The following is an 18641-nucleotide window of genomic DNA, read 5'->3' as shown; positions in this document are numbered from 1 at the left end:
ATGTAATAGATATAAAATACAATCCTGTTGTCATATTTAATATTAAATTTTACTCTCCCTGCGACATCACTTTGTCAGTGTTTGGTCGCTTTCAGCCTCAGCTCATGCCCTTCAGGGACAGATTGAGTCTGCTCAGCGGTCAATGAGATGATTCATGACGACTGAGTACTTAATCTTCTCATGGAGGCCATGACATGTGGCTGAAAGCTCTGGAAAAAAAATCCAATGCTTGAATAAAGGATGGAGTACCATCAGATATCAGAGCATTAAGACTAAGGATTGAAAAGCCATTTTAAAAGTGTAAAATATGGAAGTAAGATTAATCTCATGGTTCAATGTCTGAATCCCATTTAAATTAAAACCTAAGTTAAAGGCTTACACTTTAAAATCACGTTCATGCTTTCAAATATTCTGTTTAAGATATTACTCTTATTATTTTAATCAAACTATAAGTCTCTTAACAAAAAATTGAATCCATGACATCCACCCCAAACACTGGCTGATTATGTTATATAATAATGAAGCTGCATCAGGTGAACATACAACTCTACTATGCTCTAACCCTCATCCTTACTTCATACACTTTCAAATCTAAAACCTTGAATTTTCCTAATGGTTCAATAAAACAGAAGAAGTCAAGTGAGAGGAAAGTCAATCTAGCTCAGTGTGTCCGCCCCCACAGTCCTGAGAAGAGTCTAATCAGTGAAAACAGTGTGTGGGTGTGTGTGACCTTCACCTCCGATGGCTTCAGTAGACTTTAATGTTGCGGCAGTGTTTCAAAAAGCTACTGATCTGAAGGCTTGTTCATTCTCTACAACATTGCACACAGAGGCCCATTGCTCCACTTCCCTTTTTTTCCAAAGTGATCACTCATTTCCTTTCAGACGTGACGTTCAGAAAAACCAGAAATCAAAAAAAGGCCGGGTCAGCATTACGTTGGCAAGCTGAGGCTCGAGGAGAAGAAGCGGAGAGAAGGTTCTGGCATCGGATGAAACAATCCCACTCACAAAACACTTCAATTTATTGGCCTCCAGCTCAGCCACTCAGGCAGGTTTGTCCTAACAACACAAAACAGCTGATACAACCTTCGCTCGGGCAGACCCGTTACTTACAACTAAGTGAACGCTTCATGAGAACCACAGGTTTTAGACTTAAAGCTAAAACAAAAGGCTGCTTTTGTGTTGGTACCACTCAAACTACAGGGGGGACGGGAAAGTGCAGTGCTGGTTATCTTGTCTCACTTCATCGTTACTGGAAATACTACCTTCAAAACAAACAAAGATTTATTGTTATCTTTACTGGAACTGACAACAAGGACAGGCTTAATTAATGTCCCTTGATAATTGTCCAAAAATGTGCCAGATCTGGTGTTTTACTGCACCACTTCTTAGAGCTGGATAGAATGTTGTTCCTTTGGCTGCACAGCACTGGGAGGGGGCACAGGGAGGTCATCAGTGAATCATTCTTTAACATCCAAGAGAGTCAAAAGTTTCTCTGTGTCCCACTCCCGAGAAAAATTTACTCTGCAAATGGTAAATTTAATTGAGAGGGAAAGTGGGAAAGATAATCTGTCAAGGGAGCTGTCAGAGCTGAACAGAGAAATTGTGCATGGTAGATGGAATGGATTGGGTTTGGAAGGCGCTCTTAAAACCTCAGACCGAAGATCCACCCTCCGCCCACTCCTGTGATATCGGGGGAGTCGAGGCCAGAGGCAGAAACTTGTGTGGCCAGAAATCTGCTGTGAAATTTGCAGCGGCCCAGGGCCAGGACGTGAGCAAATGGAAGGTGCTCCCTGCTGAGCGCGTGCATATGAGACGATTTTAAAGTCTAATACCCAATACCTACACTTATCACTTAGTGGTTGTGTCGATAAAAATAGACCCGAGTGTTTTTTGATGATAAAATATTCAGGGCTTCCCCTTTTGAAGTGTAATTGAGCAAAAGTGGACCGCTTCTGGCAACATCTTATCTCAGTGTTGGATGATGGTATACGGTTTTAAGATATTTATCAAGAACTGCAGATTTAAAGAAGCTAAAATGTTTGTTTTAAGTCGTGTTTGGAGCTGACAAGTGTGTCAGGCAAGCTTTCCTCACATATTTTTTATATAAATCTCCATGAATGAGGCCATTCAATTTAGTCTGAGCTCTGTCATTTAACATAATAGATTAAAGACTTAAAAGTGAGGATGAAGGGCATGGCCGTGAACCATTTGTCAAAAAATGCAATATCCTCTCTCATCTGCAAAATTAGTTTTGGAACACAGCCGCCAAAAAAATATATGAAACTGTAATTTTGGGCCAAAGTTATAAATGTCAAATTTAGGGACCATTAATTTCAATATGTTAAAAAAAGAGAAGAAGTAATTCAGATGAAGGACAGATGAAGTTTTATGATCCTTTTTGTTATCATTCATATATAATTTAGTGCCAGTTGACATCAGCATGTGATGCTTCAGGAGTCGTTTATTTGAACAAGCATTAAAGCTGTAGCAGATGACATTCACGGTAGAAACGGTATTGACTGAAATGGACACTTAAGTACAACCTGCCCCGTCACAGTGCAGCGAGGGAACGTTGAGTTACCGAATAAAATCATCTTGATGTAGAGAGACAGAAAAATAAATAAACAAAGCTAGAGTGTTAACCGAGGCTAAATGTTCCATCAGATTCTCCGCTAAAAAGGTTACGTTCTGACCCCTGTCTGTTTGTTTGCTGCAGGATTATGTAAAAATTACTGAACTGATCTTCACATTACTTAGTGGAAGCGTGGGCCAAGAAATAACCCAATTACTTTAGGTTAACATTTAAAAAGCCAAGCGAGACAGGGCTTTATTTAAAATCTTGATTAAGAAAAATGTTGCACATATAGGTGCAGATTCAAATAAACATACAGATCTAGCTGATTTAAATGTGGTATGATAACAAATGGGGCTAGAAACCTGTGACTATGTGTAGCTGAGAAAATACCAACAACAATAATTCTAAAAAAAAACTTAAAATAAATATATTCTTAGCGCCTTTCAAGGTATCCATGGCCGCTTTATAGAATCAGGAAAGGAGAATAAAAATAACACAAACCAAGGACAGTTAAAAAGTGAAAAGGCTAGCCAGGGATAAAGAAAGTACTGTGAACTAGAGTGTTTTGGATGGGGCAGGCATTGCCGAGAGAGAGTCCAGAGGGAGGGGGGGGACGATCCGGATGGAGGAGTTCAGACGGGCACTGAGGGACCAGGGCATGAAGGGATTTATAGATGAGGAGTTTATATTAATCTTCCTCAGTGTTACACTTATGTCAACACTATCATGATGGATTTGGGGCAGAATATAAGAGGACAGTTGGGACATGGCAAAGGTTTGGTCTCTACTAAGTGACATTCAAGTTCAAACGAAATCCAAGCAGATGCCCAAATTATTTCTTTCCTCTGCATTTGCATAAATTATCTGCTGTGGTTTTAAAGAAACTCACAGAAACACACACAGACCGGTGATAGCTCCATGGGGTATTAAGGTGTCGGGCCAGAACAGCTTCACTGCACCTTGACATTCATTCTACGAGTCACAGAATTTCTACTGGAGAGACCTGTCTGACACCTCGGTTAAAGTCTCCCACATATGTTCAGCTTGGTTTAGATCTGGTGTCTGCAAGGTCGTGGCAGATCTATCATTTTCACACTCAAACTATTGAGTGACCCACTCCTGCTGGGTGGAAGAGATATTTCATGTCCACCAAGGGTCTATGATCTAAATATATCTTTGATGTCATAATGGAAATGTTTTGCTTAAATAACCACATTGGTCTGCAGCAGCGGAACCTTTAGGATTCAACCAACCAGCACAAGATGCCACCGTCCACATGCATGTGATTTATCTATTTGACTACACAGGTCAGACTTGAACACAGAATTTCGAACCTTGAAAACAATAATTATATTAGATAGATTAAAAAAAACTATTAATACAGTCCATTTACACTTTCCCTCAGATTATATCTGTTTACAGAATATTTCATTGTACGTGTAATGACGTTGAAACACGTGAATATGCTGCGGGTCATGTGACATTACCTCAGTTCCTTGGGATCGAAGACCAGCTTGACGTCATTGACAATCGTGGGAACGTATTTGAGCGCAGCCCCCTTTAAAGAAGAAGAACAAAAGGAAGCACCACATGATTACATTCATCTCTAATTAATTCATTCATTGATTGACATTTAGCAGGGTACTTGATCTCTTATTATGTAATGGAAGGTGAGAATTGAGTGCTGCTGCTCTGTGAGCCGTGAAGTGTAAATGAGTCGCGTAGCCTCATTAAGCTTATATTATTATTTAAGTAATTCATGGTAGTAATAAAACAGCTGCAACAGAGAATAAATGCTTTTAATCAGCAGTATGTACAATTAAAATCATCATAAATAAGCAATCACTTACAGATTAGCCACAAACCAGACACTACAGCTCCACTCCTGGAGTCTCCTCCCATGTGCACGTCTTAATTGATTTCATTCAGTCGACTTGAGGGCAGGAAATGGTGTTGAAAGTCCTAATAAATAAGCTGGGACAAAAAGGAAGACCTCCCCTAATGATACCTTGATAGACACAGCCAGATCGGATCTACATACTCATCGATACTATAATAAAGTCATCAAGTGCCTGCACCCGGCGGCTGATTACAGAGCCAACCATTAATAATGGGAATGATTAACCGAGCCGACACTTCCCTCTCCGACTGCCGCTAAACGCCGGCCGAGGCGGGTTGGAGGTGTTTATACAGCATCTGTGCAAATTAGCAGCGGTGACAGTCGGGTCTCACTGAGGTTGATTAGCCGTACAGCCTGAGCGCCGGACGTCACCTGCTACAAATCCACTGTTAATTATTTGTGGAATTATGTGACGGGTAATTAGCGGTGCTTGAAATGAGGGTGGGCAGGACTCAATAAATGAAAACCCTCCACATGCAGCAGCAGATATTGAATTTGGATCTTTACTTGGATCTTTTTGTGACCTTCAGATAAGATGCTTTAATCTGCTCTCAGTTTATTAGGGCCCGAGCACCGAAAGGTGAGAGGCCCTATTGAAATTGTAAGGATTTTTATTATTAGGGCCCGAGCACCGAATGGTGAGAGGCCCTATTGAATCTGTAAGGATTTTTATTATTATTATTAGGGCCCGAGCACCGAATGGTGAGAGGCCCTATTGAATCTGTAAGGATTTTTATTATTATTATTATTATTATTATTATTATTATTATTATTTCCCTTTGGGGGGCTTTTTCAGGGTCTAGACATGCTCAAAAAGTTATGAAACTTTGCAGGAAATTCAAGGTCTGCGGATATTTTAGTATTCTGGAGTAATTGGAATTGGGCGTGGCAAAATGGCTCTACAGCGCCCCCTGGAACCAGCCCCTAGGTTTCCACATAACGGATTTTCATCAAAATCTGGATATAGGTGTATCGTGACCAGTCATGAAAAAAAGTCTCATGGAGCATTATGAAAAACGCAACAGGAAGTCCGCCATTTTGCTTTTAGTGGCCATTTTGGCAATATCCCACATTTTTACTTTTACGTACTTGTCCCAGGGCTTTCATCAGATCAACTTCAAATTCAGATGAGTGTCATCACAACAAGATGGAGATAAAAAATGATTGAGGGATTTTTTTTTTATCACACCGTGTGACCGTGGCATGGCGTTAAAAATTGGTTACACGCCATCAAAACACGGGCATCTGTATCTCGGACATACATGTTCCAATCAAGTCCAAACTAGACATGTAAGACAATAGTCCCCGCCTGATGACATCTATGCATAAATGATGACTTAAAACCGCAGCGCCCCCTGGTGGCAACAGGAAATGTCTTGTTTTTTGCTTGTCTTACACTTGGATGAATTTCTCCTCATCCACTGACCTCAACCATGTCAAACTGTATCAAATGGGTCCCAAGACATTGACAATGAAGACATAAGATTACCGTGACTTTTCGTCAAACGCCATATGAATGGCGTGGCATTAAAGTTCATCAACTCGCCGTGAAACACGAAATTGCTGTAACTTCAGTGTTCATGATTCTATCTCTCTCAAACTACATGTGTGTAACAACAGCCCCCCCCTGAAGATATTCATATGGTTTTAAGAAATGGGCGTGGCAAAAAAACTGACCAGCGCCCCCTATAGGGCAACCCCGGCACTACGATGGCCGACATTTATACAAATCTATCGGGACATGTGTCGTTTCATAACAAACAAAAAAATATCTTGGATAGGTATGCTTGACCAAACAGGGAGGCCGCCATTTTGGATTAAGTGGCCATTTTTTTTCCATATTCCACATTTTTACTTGATGCACTTGTCCCAGGGCTTTCATCAGATTAACTTCAAATTAAGATCAGTGCCATCACAACAAGATGGAGATAAAAAGTGATTAAGAGATTGACCTTTCGTCACACCGTGTGACCGTGGCGTGGCGTCTTGAGTTTGATTAAACGCCATCAAAACACGAGGTTCTGTATCTCGGACATACATTGTCCAATCGAGTCCAAACTAGACATGTAAGACAAGGGTGCCATCCTGATGACATCTACACAGAAATTATGACTTGAAATTACAGCGCCCCCTGGTGGCTACAGGAAGTGACATGTTTTATACTTTGATGAACTGCTCCTGGCTGATTTACAATATACAGCTCAAATCAGATCAGTCAAGTCATTAGATCATGGTCAGAATTGTGACGTTTCCTCAAACCGTGTAAACATTGATGTGCGGCGAAGGATTTTCCTTCGCCAAAGGACACGATGTTATCATAACTCCACTGTGCATTGTCCTATCACTACAAAACTTCTGTCACATGGTCAGAGTCCAAGCCTGAACAGCTCTATGTGTCAATATTTCCTCAGTGTCATAGCGCCACCTACTGATTCGCCAGGAAACAGGAAGTACTTTGTTAATCCACTCTGCATGATCCAACCGGCTCCAAACTACTGACCTATGATCACAATCCTGAATAGAACAGCTCCATATATGAATATTAGTTCAGGATCATAGCGCCACCTATTGATCAGTGTGAAAATTAAGTTGCGGAAACATTGTCCAATTGACACAAAATTGCTCACGCTACATCAGAGCGCCTACATGAACAGATATATATGTCTGTGCGTAATAATAGTGATGGCGCCACCTACTGGCAAACCTACTGCCGCAGAGCGCAAACCCATTTAACGTGGAGAAGTGCATGCTCGATCGATGATGTGCGCTTGGTCATCGATCGCTCTCTCCACCGACCGCAACAGGCTTCAACGTGCGGGTGCTCGGGCCCGCAAGTGCTACAACGTAGCCCTAGTTATTATTATTTCCCTTTGGGGGGCTTTTTCAGGGTCTAGACATGCTCAAAAAGTTATGAAACTTTGCAGGAAATTCAAGGTCTGCGGATATTTTAGTATTCTGGAGTAATTGGAATTGGGCGTGGCAAAATGTCTCTACAGCGCCCCCTGGAACCAGCCCCTAGGTTTCCACATAACGGATTTTCATCAAAATCTGGATATAGGTGTATCGTGACCAGTCATGAAAAAAAGTCTCATGGAGCATTATGAAAAACGCAACAGGAAGTCCGCCATTTTGCTTTTAGTGGCCATTTTGGCAATATCCCACATTTTTACTTTTACGTACTTGTCCCAGGGCTTTCATCAGATCAACTTCAAATTCAGATGAGTGTCATCACAACAAGATGGAGATAAAAAATGATTGAGGGATTTTTTTTTTATCACACCGTGTGACCGTGGCATGGCGTTAAAAATTGGTTACACGCCATCAAAACACGGGCATCTGTATCTCGGACATACATGTTCCAATCAAGTCCAAACTAGACATGTAAGACAATAGTCCCCGCCTGATGACATCTATGCATAAATGATGACTTAAAACCGCAGCGCCCCCTGGTGGCAACAGGAAATGTCTTGTTTTTTGCTTGTCTTACACTTGGATGAATTTCTCCTCATCCACTGACCTCAACCATGTCAAACTGTATCAAATGGGTCCCAAGACATTGACAATGAAGACATAAGATTACCGTGACTTTTCGTCAAACGCCATATGAATGGCGTGGCATTAAAGTTCATCAACTCGCCGTGAAACACGAAATTGCTGTAACTTCAGTGTTCATGATTCTATCTCTCTCAAACTACATGTGTGTAACAACAGCCCCCCCCTGAAGATATTCATATGGTTTTAAGAAATGGGCGTGGCAAAAAAACTGACCAGCGCCCCCTATAGGGCAACCCCGGCACTACGATGGCCGACATTTATACAAATCTATCGGGACATGTGTCGTTTCATAACAAACAAAAAAATATCTTGGATAGGTATGCTTGACCAAACAGGGAGGCCGCCATTTTGGATTAAGTGGCCATTTTTTTTCCATATTCCACATTTTTACTTGATGCACTTGTCCCAGGGCTTTCATCAGATTAACTTCAAATTAAGATCAGTGCCATCACAACAAGATGGAGATAAAAAGTGATTAAGAGATTGACCTTTCGTCACACCGTGTGACCGTGGCGTGGCGTCTTGAGTTTGATTAAACGCCATCAAAACACGAGGTTCTGTATCTCGGCCATACATTGTCCAATCGAGTCCAAACTAGACATGTAAGACAAGGGTGCCATCCTGATGACATCTACACAGAAATTATGACTTGAAATTACAGCGCCCCCTGGTGGCTACAGGAAGTGACATGTTTTATACTTTGATGAACTGCTCCTGGCTGCTTTAAGATATACAGCTCAAATGAGCTCAGTCAAGTCATTAGATCATGGTCAGAATTGTGACGTTTCCTCAAACCGTGTAAACATTGATGTGCGGCGAAGGATTTTCCTTCGCCAAAGGACACGATGTTATCATAACTCCAATGTGCATTGTCCTATCACTACAAAACTTCTGTCACATGGTCAGAGTCCAAGCCTGAACAGCTCTATGTGTCAATATTTCCTCAGTGTCATAGCGCCACCTACTGATTCGCCAGGAAACAGGAAGTACTTTGTTAATCCACTCTGCATTATCCAACCGGCTCCAAACTACTGACCTATGATCACAATACTATTCTGAACAGCTCCACATATAAATATTAGTTCAGGGTCATAGCGCCACCTACTGATCAGTGTGAAAATTAAGTTGTGTTAACATTGTCCAATTGACACAAAATTGCTCACGCTACATCAGAGCGCCTACATGAACAGATATATATGTCTGTGCGTAATAATAGTGATGGCGCCACCTACTGGCAAACCTACTGCCGCAGAGCGCAAAACGCATTTAACGTGGAGAAGTGCATGCTCGATCGATGATGTGCGCTTGGTCATCGATCGCTCTCTCCACCGACCGCAACAGGCTTCAACGTGCGGGTGCTCGGGCCCGCAAGTGCTACAACGTAGCCCTAGTTAGGGCCCGAGCACCGAATGGTGAGAGGCCCTATTGAATCTGTAAGGATTTTTATTATTATTATTATTATTATTATTATTATTATTATTTCCCTTTGGGGGGCTTTTTCAGGGTCTAGACATGCTCAAAAAGTTATGAAACTTTGCAGGAAATTCAAGGTCTGCGGATATTTTAGTATTCTGGAGTAATTGGAATTGGGCGTGGCAAAATGGCTCTACAGCGCCCCCTGGAACCAGCCCCTAGGTTTCCACATAACGGATTTTCATCAAAATCTGGATATAGGTGTATCGTGACCAGTCATGAAAAAAAGTCTCATGGAGCATTATGAAAAACGCAACAGGAAGTCCGCCATTTTGCTTTTAGTGGCCATTTTGGCAATATCCCACATTTTTACTTGTACGTACTTGTCCCAGGGCTTTCATCAGATCAACTTCAAATTCAGATGAGTGTCATCACAACAAGATGGAGATAAAAACTGATTGAGGGATTTTTTTTTTATCACACCGTGTGACCGTGGCATGGCGTTAAAAATTGGTTACACGCCATCAAAACACGGGCATCTGTATCTCGGACATACATGTTCCAATCAAGTCCAAACTAGACATGTAAGACAATAGTCCCCGCCTGATGACATCTATGCATAAATGATGACTTAAAACCGCAGCGCCCCCTGGTGGCAACAGGAAATGTCTTGTTTTTTGCTTGTCTTACACTTGGATGAATTTCTCCTCATCCACTGACCTCAACCATGTCAAACTGTATCAAATGGGTCCCAAGACATTGACAATGAAGACATAAGATTACCGTGACTTTTCGTCAAACGCCATATGAATGGCGTGGCATTAAAGTTCATCAACTCGCCGTGAAACACGAAATTGCTGTAACTTCAGTGTTCATGATTCTATCTCTCTCAAACTACATGTGTGTAACAACAGCCCCCCCCTGAAGATATTCATATGGTTTTAAGAAATGGGCGTGGCAAAAAAACTGACCAGCGCCCCCTATAGGGCAACCCCGGCACTACGATGGCCGACATTTATACAAATCTATCGGGACATGTGTCGTTTCATAACAAACAAAAAAATATCTTGGATAGGTATGCTTGACCAAACAGGGAGGCCGCCATTTTGGATTAAGTGGCCATTTTTTTTCCATATTCCACATTTTTACTTGATGCACTTGTCCCAGGGCTTTCATCAGATTAACTTCAAATTAAGATCAGTGCCATCACAACAAGATGGAGATAAAAAGTGATTAAGAGATTGACCTTTCGTCACACCGTGTGACCGTGGCGTGGCGTCTTGAGTTTGATTAAACGCCATCAAAACACGAGGTTCTGTATCTCGGACATACATTGTCCAATCGAGTCCAAACTAGACATGTAAGACAAGGGTGCCATCCTGATGACATCTACACAGAAATTATGACTTGAAATTACAGCGCCCCCTGGTGGCTACAGGAAGTGACATGTTTTATACTTTGATGAACTGCTCCTGGCTGCTTTAAGATATACAGCTCAAATGAGCTCAGTCAAGTCATTGAATCAAGGTCAGAATTGTGACATTTCCTCAAACCATGTAAACATTGATGTTTGGCGAAGGATCATCCTTCGCCAAAGGACACGATGTTTTCATAAGTCCACTGTGCATTGTCCTATCACTACCAAACTTCTGTCACATGATAAGAGTACAAGCCTGAACAGCTCTATGTGTCAATATTTCCTCAGTGTCATAGCGCCACCTACTGATTCGCCAGGAAACAGGAAGTACTTTGTTAATCCACTCTGCATTATCCAACCGGCTCCAAACTACTGACCTATGATCACAATACTGATCTGAACAGCTCCACATATAAATATTAGTTCAGGGTCAGAGCGCCACCTACTGATCAGTGTGAAAATTAAGTTGTGTTAACATTGTCCGATTGACACAAAATTGCTCACGCTGTATCAGAGCGCCTACATGAACAGATATATATTTATTATTATTTCCCTTCGGGGGGCTTTTTCAGGGTCTAGACATGCTCAAAAAGTTGTGAAACTTTGCAGGAAATTCAAGGTCTGCGGACAATTTAGTATTCTGGAGTAATTTGAATTGGGTGTGGCAAAATGGCTCAACAGCGCCCCCTGGAACCAGCCCCTAGGTTTCCACATAAGCGATTTCCCCCAAAATCTAGACACTGGTGTAACGTGACTAATCATAGAAAAAAGTCTATTGGAGCATTATGAAAAATGCAACAGGAAGCCCGCCATTTTGGATTTAGTGGCCATTTTGGCCAAATTCCACATTTTTACTTTAATGTACTTGTCGTAGAGCTTTCATCAGATCAACTTAAAAATTAGACGGGTGTCATCACAACAAGATTGAGAAAAAAAATGATCAACGGAATTTTTTTCCGTCACTTCGTGTGACCGTGGCGTGAAGTCAAAATTTGGTTCCACGCCATCAAAACACGTGCATCTGTATCTCGAACATACATGGTCCAATCAAGTCCAAACTAGACATGTAAGACAAGAGTCCCGGCCTGATGACATCTACACAGAAATAATGACTTAAAATCACAGCGCCCCCTGGTGGCACCAGGAAATGTCTTGTTTTTTGCTTGTCTTACACTTGGATGTATTCCTCCTCATCCACTGACCTCAACCATGTCAAACTGTACCAAATGGGTCTCAAGACATTGATAATGAAGGCATAAGATAACTGTGACTTTTCGTCAAACGCCATATTAATAGCGTGGCATCAAAGTTCATCACCTCGCCGTGAAACACGAAATTGCTTTAACTTCAGTGTTCATGGTTCTATCTCACTCAAACTACATGTGTGCAACAACATCCCCCCCCTGAAGATTTTCATATGGTTTTAAGGAATGGGCGTGGCAAAATAACTGACTAGCGCCCCCTAACGGGCAGCCCGGCACTACGCTTGGCCGACATGTACAAAAATCGATTTGGGCATGTGTCTTTTCATAACAAACAAATAAGTCTCTTGGATAGATATGCTAGACTAAACAGGAAGCCCGCCATTTTGGATTTAGTGGCCATTTTGGCCCTATTCAACATTTTTACTTTGATTTACTTGTCGTAGAGCTTTCATCAGATCAACTTCAAATTCAGATGAGTGTCATCACAACAAGATTGAGATAAAAACTGATTAAGGGATTTTTTCCCCTTCAGACCGTGTGACCGTGGCGTGGCGTTAAAGTTTGGTTACACGCCATCAAAACACGAGCATCTGTATCTCGAACATACATGGTCCAATCAAGTCTAAAGTAGACATGCAAGACAAGAGTTCCGGCTTGATGACATCTACACAGAAATTATGACTTGAAATCACAGCGCCCCCTGGTGGCAACATGAAGTGACATGTTTTATACTTTGATGAACTGCTCCTGGCTGCTTTAAGATATACAGCTCAAATGAGCTCAGTCAAGTCATTGAATCAAGGTCAGAATTGTGACATTTCCTCAAACCATGTAAACATTGATGTTTGGCGAAGGATCATCCTTCGCCAAAGGACACGATGTTTTCATAATTCCACTGTGCATTGTCCTATCACTACCAAACTTCTGTCACATGATAAGAGTACAAGCCTGAACAGCTCTATGTGTCAATATTTCCTCAGTGTCATAGCGCCACCATGTCAAACTGTACCAAATGGGTCTCAAGACATTGATAATGAAGGCATAAGATAACTGTGACTTTTCGTCAAACGCCATATTAATAGCGTGGCATCAAAGTTCATCACCTCGCCGTGAAACACGAAATTGCTTTAACTTCAGTGTTCATGGTTCTATCTCACTCAAACTACATGTGTGCAACAACATCCCCCCCCTGAAGATTTTCATATGGTTTTAAGGAATGGGCGTGGCAAAATAACTGACTAGCGCCCCCTAACGGGCAGCCCGGCACTACGCTTGGCCGACATGTACAAAAATCGATTTGGGCATGTGTCTTTTCATAACAAACAAATAAGTCTCTTGGATAGATATGCTAGACTAAACAGGAAGCCCGCCATTTTGGATTTAGTGGCCATTTTGGCCCTATTCAACATTTTTACTTTGATTTACTTGTCGTAGAGCTTTCATCAGATCAACTTCAAATTCAGATGAGTGTCATCACAACAAGATTGAGATAAAAACTGATTAAGGGATTTTTTCCCCTTCAGACCGTGTGACCGTGGCGTGGCGTTAAAGTTTGGTTCCACGCCATCAAAACACGAGCATCTGTATCTCGAACATACATGGTCCAATCAAGTCTAAAGTAGACATGCAAGACAAGAGTTCCGGCTTGATGACATCTACACAGAAATTATGACTTGAAATCACAGCGCCCCCTGGTGGCAACATGAAGTGACATGTTTTATACTTTGATGAACTGCTCCTGGCTGCTTTAAGATATACAGCTCAAATGAGCTCAGTCAAGTCATTGAATCAAGGTCAGAATTGTGACATTTCCTCAAACCATGTAAACATTGATGTTTGGCGAAGGATCATCCTTCGCCAAAGGACACGATGTTTTCATAATTCCACTGTGCATTGTCCTATCACTACCAAACTTCTGTCACATGATAAGAGTACAAGCCTGAACAGCTCTATGTGTCAATATTTCCTCAGTGTCATAGCGCCACCTACTGATTCACCAGGAAACAGGAAGTACTTTGTTAATCCACTCTGCATTATCCAACCGGCTCCAAACTACTGACCTATGATCACAATACTGATCTGAACAGCTCCACATATAAATATTAGTTCAGGGTCATAGCGCCACCTACTGATCAGTGTGAAAATTAAGTTGTGTTAACATTGTCCAATTGACACAAAATTGCTCACCCTACATCAGAGCGCCTACATGAACAGATATATATGTCTGTGCGTAATAATAGTGATGGCGCCACCTACTGGCAAACCTACTGCCGCAGAGCGCAAAACGCATGCAACGTGGAGAAGTGCATGCTCGATCGATGATGTGCGCTTGGTCATCGATCGCTCTCTCCACCGACCGCAACAGGCTTCAACGTGCGGGTGCTCGGGCCCGCAAGTGCTACAACGTAGCCCTAGTTGGAATTTTTTTTTTCTTCCTTTAGCTCAACACCTTCAGACCTGATCCAATAGCAAGTGGCAAGTGCTAAGTTCGGCTCTAGAGCTCAAATGCAAGTGGAGAAGTGATCCAACCACATTTGGAGGTCTGAGACGCATGTGGCCTGCAAAGCTTTAGATTTTACACTTCTCTGTGACCAGGCATTGATACTTCTCCTCCATTGATGCTGCACAACATTCATTCAGCCCCTCCTGACTGCTCTCTTGCATGTGCCCTATCTGTAAACGCAGCCAAGATAAAAACAAAGTAATTTGGTCTTTGTAAATGGAAAAGATGTATGCAATATATTGGCATATAAGGCAGGGAAGTCAGACTTGATCCCGAGTGGTTACAGGAGAAGCATTCAGATCTCTCAGGATGGATGTTAATACCAAATATGAACGGAGCCTCAGAGTTAGAAAGAGTGAAACAAGGATTTCAAAGATCCTTGTTTCACTCTTTCTAACTCTTGTTTTACAAACCTGCATCTTTCTGATGATGAGCCAACTCCTAATTACTCACTGAAGAGGCCATTTTAGCATGTTATGTCTGTTCTGGGCAACAACCAAACCCCCCACCTGTTGTGTAGGACTGTGTTGTGTGAGGTGTCACTCTGCGTGTGCCCCTCAGTCGCCTACAAGCATGTGTTTGTGTGGGTGTGTTTATCAAAGCTCTTCTCTGCAGGAGTGTGGATCTATCCAGATGTTCATCAGGACTCAGATGTGATGCATGATGGGACTGCTCATTAGCTTGCACCTGTCACTGTGCTTTCACAAGGCGGACTTAGGGAAAAGGAAAAAAAAAGAAGATATCCTGGATTTCTCGCTTTCGTGCCCGTTCCTCAAGATCAGTTTTTAATTTACTGACTGTAAAGCTAATATCTCACCCAATTACACAGCAACTGACTCCTAATTGAGTCCTGAGCTTCACCTATGGTTGAGCGTGCACATGGATCTACTGTAGGTGCGTCCAGGTGCGTGTACCCTGCGATTATGTTATCTCTAAAGGCATAGGTGTGTGCGTGATTTGAGTGACAAATATACTTGTGCCTTTTGGTTTCAAATCTGCGGTCAGAAAGTTTGGTGTCAAGGAAAGTGGAGTAAAAAACAATAGAGGAAATGATTGAAAGAAGAGAGGGAGCTTAAAGGGAAGGAGGGGAAAGGCGATGGAATAAATACCTTAAGGAGCAGCTAAAGAGCAGAAAGCCAGAGGAGCCCCAGACCACAGGACAGTCAAGGTCAGAGGGAAAGGAGAGAGAGGAAAAACACAAACACATACACAGAAGCACACAGAGAGAAATCAACAGAGGACAAACATACATATTGTGTGGAAGGAAAATCCATCTGAAAGGCTGGGACTGGAAGAAATACCGCTTATCCCCATGAATAGTGTTTAAAATGTAATTAATTGTTACTGACATGTGCTGGTATTGATACAAAAGAAATAAGATAAACTTTATACGTCACTATTTGTAAAGAAGAACAAAATAACTTGTCCAAATAAAAGGGTTTAAAATCTGACCAAAATAAGTGAAAAGCTTAGAATTTGTCAGAATAATGCACATCTTTGATTTTTGGCCACTGCAGACATGTTTTTGGTCTGTAACTAAAAAGTTTGGTGGTTCCAGACGGAGCTGAAATCTTACCAAGAGCATTACACTTTAAAGCAAGCACTTATTTGCTTTCTAACGGAGAGTTACATGAGAAGATCGATACAACACTAGTCTTAATACTCTTATTACTGTGTGGAGCTAAAGTCAGTAGCAGGTTTAGCATCAAGACAGGAAACAAGTGTAGATCGATACGTCTCCGTCCACATGTAGAAACATGAGCGCAAACTCCACTGAAGCTCATTTAATGCATACAACTGGTTTATAGTCAAGGCAAAGCTCTATTCCAAAATATTGTTATCCCCTATAGAACTGTAACTTTTGCAAGGATGACATTAACACGACGCAATGTGTTAATGAGCTAGCTACAAAAGGTGGTGGTAGATACGCTCATAAGTAGCCGGCTCTGGCTTCATATTCATAGTTGATCTTCTCATTCAAATCTCAGCCAGAGAGCAAATCAAAACACTTCTCAAAATGTTGAACTATTCCTTTAATCATCTATTCAATATGAATTATTTTATTTTATGTGCACCCCTACTTATGACACAGAGAGAATATGAGAGTAAAGAAAAGAAAAAAGAAAAATCTGCGTATAGACGCGAAATAGTGAAGAAATCGAATATGCAGGACATCTAGAGCATCAGGACTTTAACATTTATATCTAATAAGCTGCTGAATGACTTCACATCTAACGAGATACATGCATCTGCAATTAGAGAGCATGTCATCCAAAGTACATCACAGCAGATTTATTTACTATGCACACAGCAGATGTATTTACTATTCACACAGCAGCAGTTATTTACTATGTACGCAGCGGCAGATTTTCTTTGGTGCCAAGTCTCAGTGATAGCGTGCAGCGAGGCGTGTGTGATATTCAGCCTACCTTCACCATGCCAGTGTTTTCTGAATTGCTGTTCATCATTTCATTAAAGGATGTGAAAAGGTTCCTCAAGGACTCCATGAAGTCGGCCTCCCCTTTGTTCTCGTAGAGCCTGCGAGGAGACGAAGTAGAGAATTACTTTGGCAGCCGATCACAAGACTGTTGTTTGTTTCATCCCTGTGTAAACAGCCCCGCCTGCAGAGGAAGTGACAAGAGTTTGATGATTCCCGGTTAAATCGTTAAAAGCAGCCAACAGAATGGCCCGCGTGTGTTATCAATGCAAATGTTCTTGGACGGGAACCACAGACATCACTCTCGCTGCCAGCCAGATTAGCATTTAAAACAACATGACGGGACCCTGAAGCACCTGCCGGCTTTCATGTGGAAACAAAAATCAGAAAAATTAATGATCTATGCTAATGACCCTCCTGGAACATGATATGAGGAGCGGAGCGCAAATGCCGCGTAAGGGTTCACTGACTTTTCTGTCAGGGGCTTAGTATTAAAAAAAATGCCTCTTCTGCTAGTTTGGTGCCGGGGAGTGAATAGCTGCCCGGCAAATGTGGCAGTGATCACTGGATGATTTCAGAAAACACTTCCTTAATTTTTAAGTGCGATGGGAACACAAAGCAGGGCTTCCTCCATAATCCCCGCAAATATTCAAATGCATTTATCCCACTTGCAGAGCCCATAAATCTCCCCAAACTGGGTATTAACTGTAAATGATCCGCATTGTGCTCGCCGCAAAGTCATTAAGTGTGTCAACCGTTTGGAATAAACCCCAAAAACAACTGAAATCAGGATTTGTGAGAGAAATGTATATTGTTTGAAAACGCACAGTGACGCAGAGGAAGGCAGGTCACAGAGGGGTGGCGTGTTTTCAATCCACTGCATCAGATTTGACGGTCTTTCTTGCAGAGTTTTTTTTTTGGTGGAGCCACAATCTCTGGCAGGGCCGCAGGGTATTACAGCCGTCCAGGATAGTCCCCGTCGAGGGCTCAGAGAAATCACGGGATTAGAGGCGTCCGTCTCAGAACTCCTCCAACAACAATTACTTACATTTCTCACCTAAAGCACCAAGGAGGAGAGTAAGCTCCGGACAGCCGCACCAGACTCGAGTCAAGCCGACAAAAAGGGTGGGATTAGAGTGTCTCCTCTAACATTTATAGAAAGGTTATGCTGACCTGCAGTGAAAACCCTGCTAGAGCCTTGAAACCTTCTGGTCAGAGCTGCACTTAAGGCACCCACACATACAAGTTCACAGTTTAACAGAATCTGAAGAGTCTGACTGGGCCGGGCAGAGCTCATACTGGCAACCAACCAAACACAGTGCTTCCACAACCTCAAACCACAGCTGAGAAGGAACCACTTAGCGGACACTGTGAATGTGGACGTCGGTGGGACAGAGCGACGTTCGCGGGATCTGATAAGTGAGGTAAAGGACGGAGCGTCCTCCAGACACGGGACAGAAAACCAATCAAACTCTGCTCCCTCAATTAGGTCAGGATCATACATCAGCCCCTCACAACAATATCATCTATTTAACATCCTCACAGCCAATTATAAACACATCCATAGATACCGCCTCATCCCAAAGAACTTTATTCAACAGCAGCTGCGTACTGTGGTTAACACAATCAAAACG

The 18641-nt window shown here is 42.1% G+C and overlaps 1 protein-coding gene across 2 annotated transcripts in view; it reads right to left on the bottom strand.

The window, feature by feature from the left end:
* dock1 (dedicator of cytokinesis 1) overlaps positions 1-18641 on the bottom strand; it is a 170895-nt gene that overhangs the window by 103491 nt on the left and 48763 nt on the right. For both annotated transcript variants that reach the window (XM_053413680.1, XM_053413681.1), the window contains exons 23-24: positions 17000-17108; positions 4065-4135 (exon numbers count right to left, since the gene is read on the bottom strand). In XM_053413680.1, coding sequence (XP_053269655.1) covers positions 4065-4135; positions 17000-17108 — 180 coding nt within the window. The remainder of the gene's footprint in view (positions 1-4064; positions 4136-16999; positions 17109-18641) is intronic.

Source organism: Pleuronectes platessa, chromosome 21, assembly GCF_947347685.1.
Source record: "Pleuronectes platessa chromosome 21, fPlePla1.1, whole genome shotgun sequence".
NCBI lineage: Eukaryota > Metazoa > Chordata > Actinopteri > Pleuronectiformes > Pleuronectidae > Pleuronectes > Pleuronectes platessa.
Note: the sequence above shows the minus strand (reverse complement) of the source record. Positions and strands in the feature narration are given on the sequence as shown.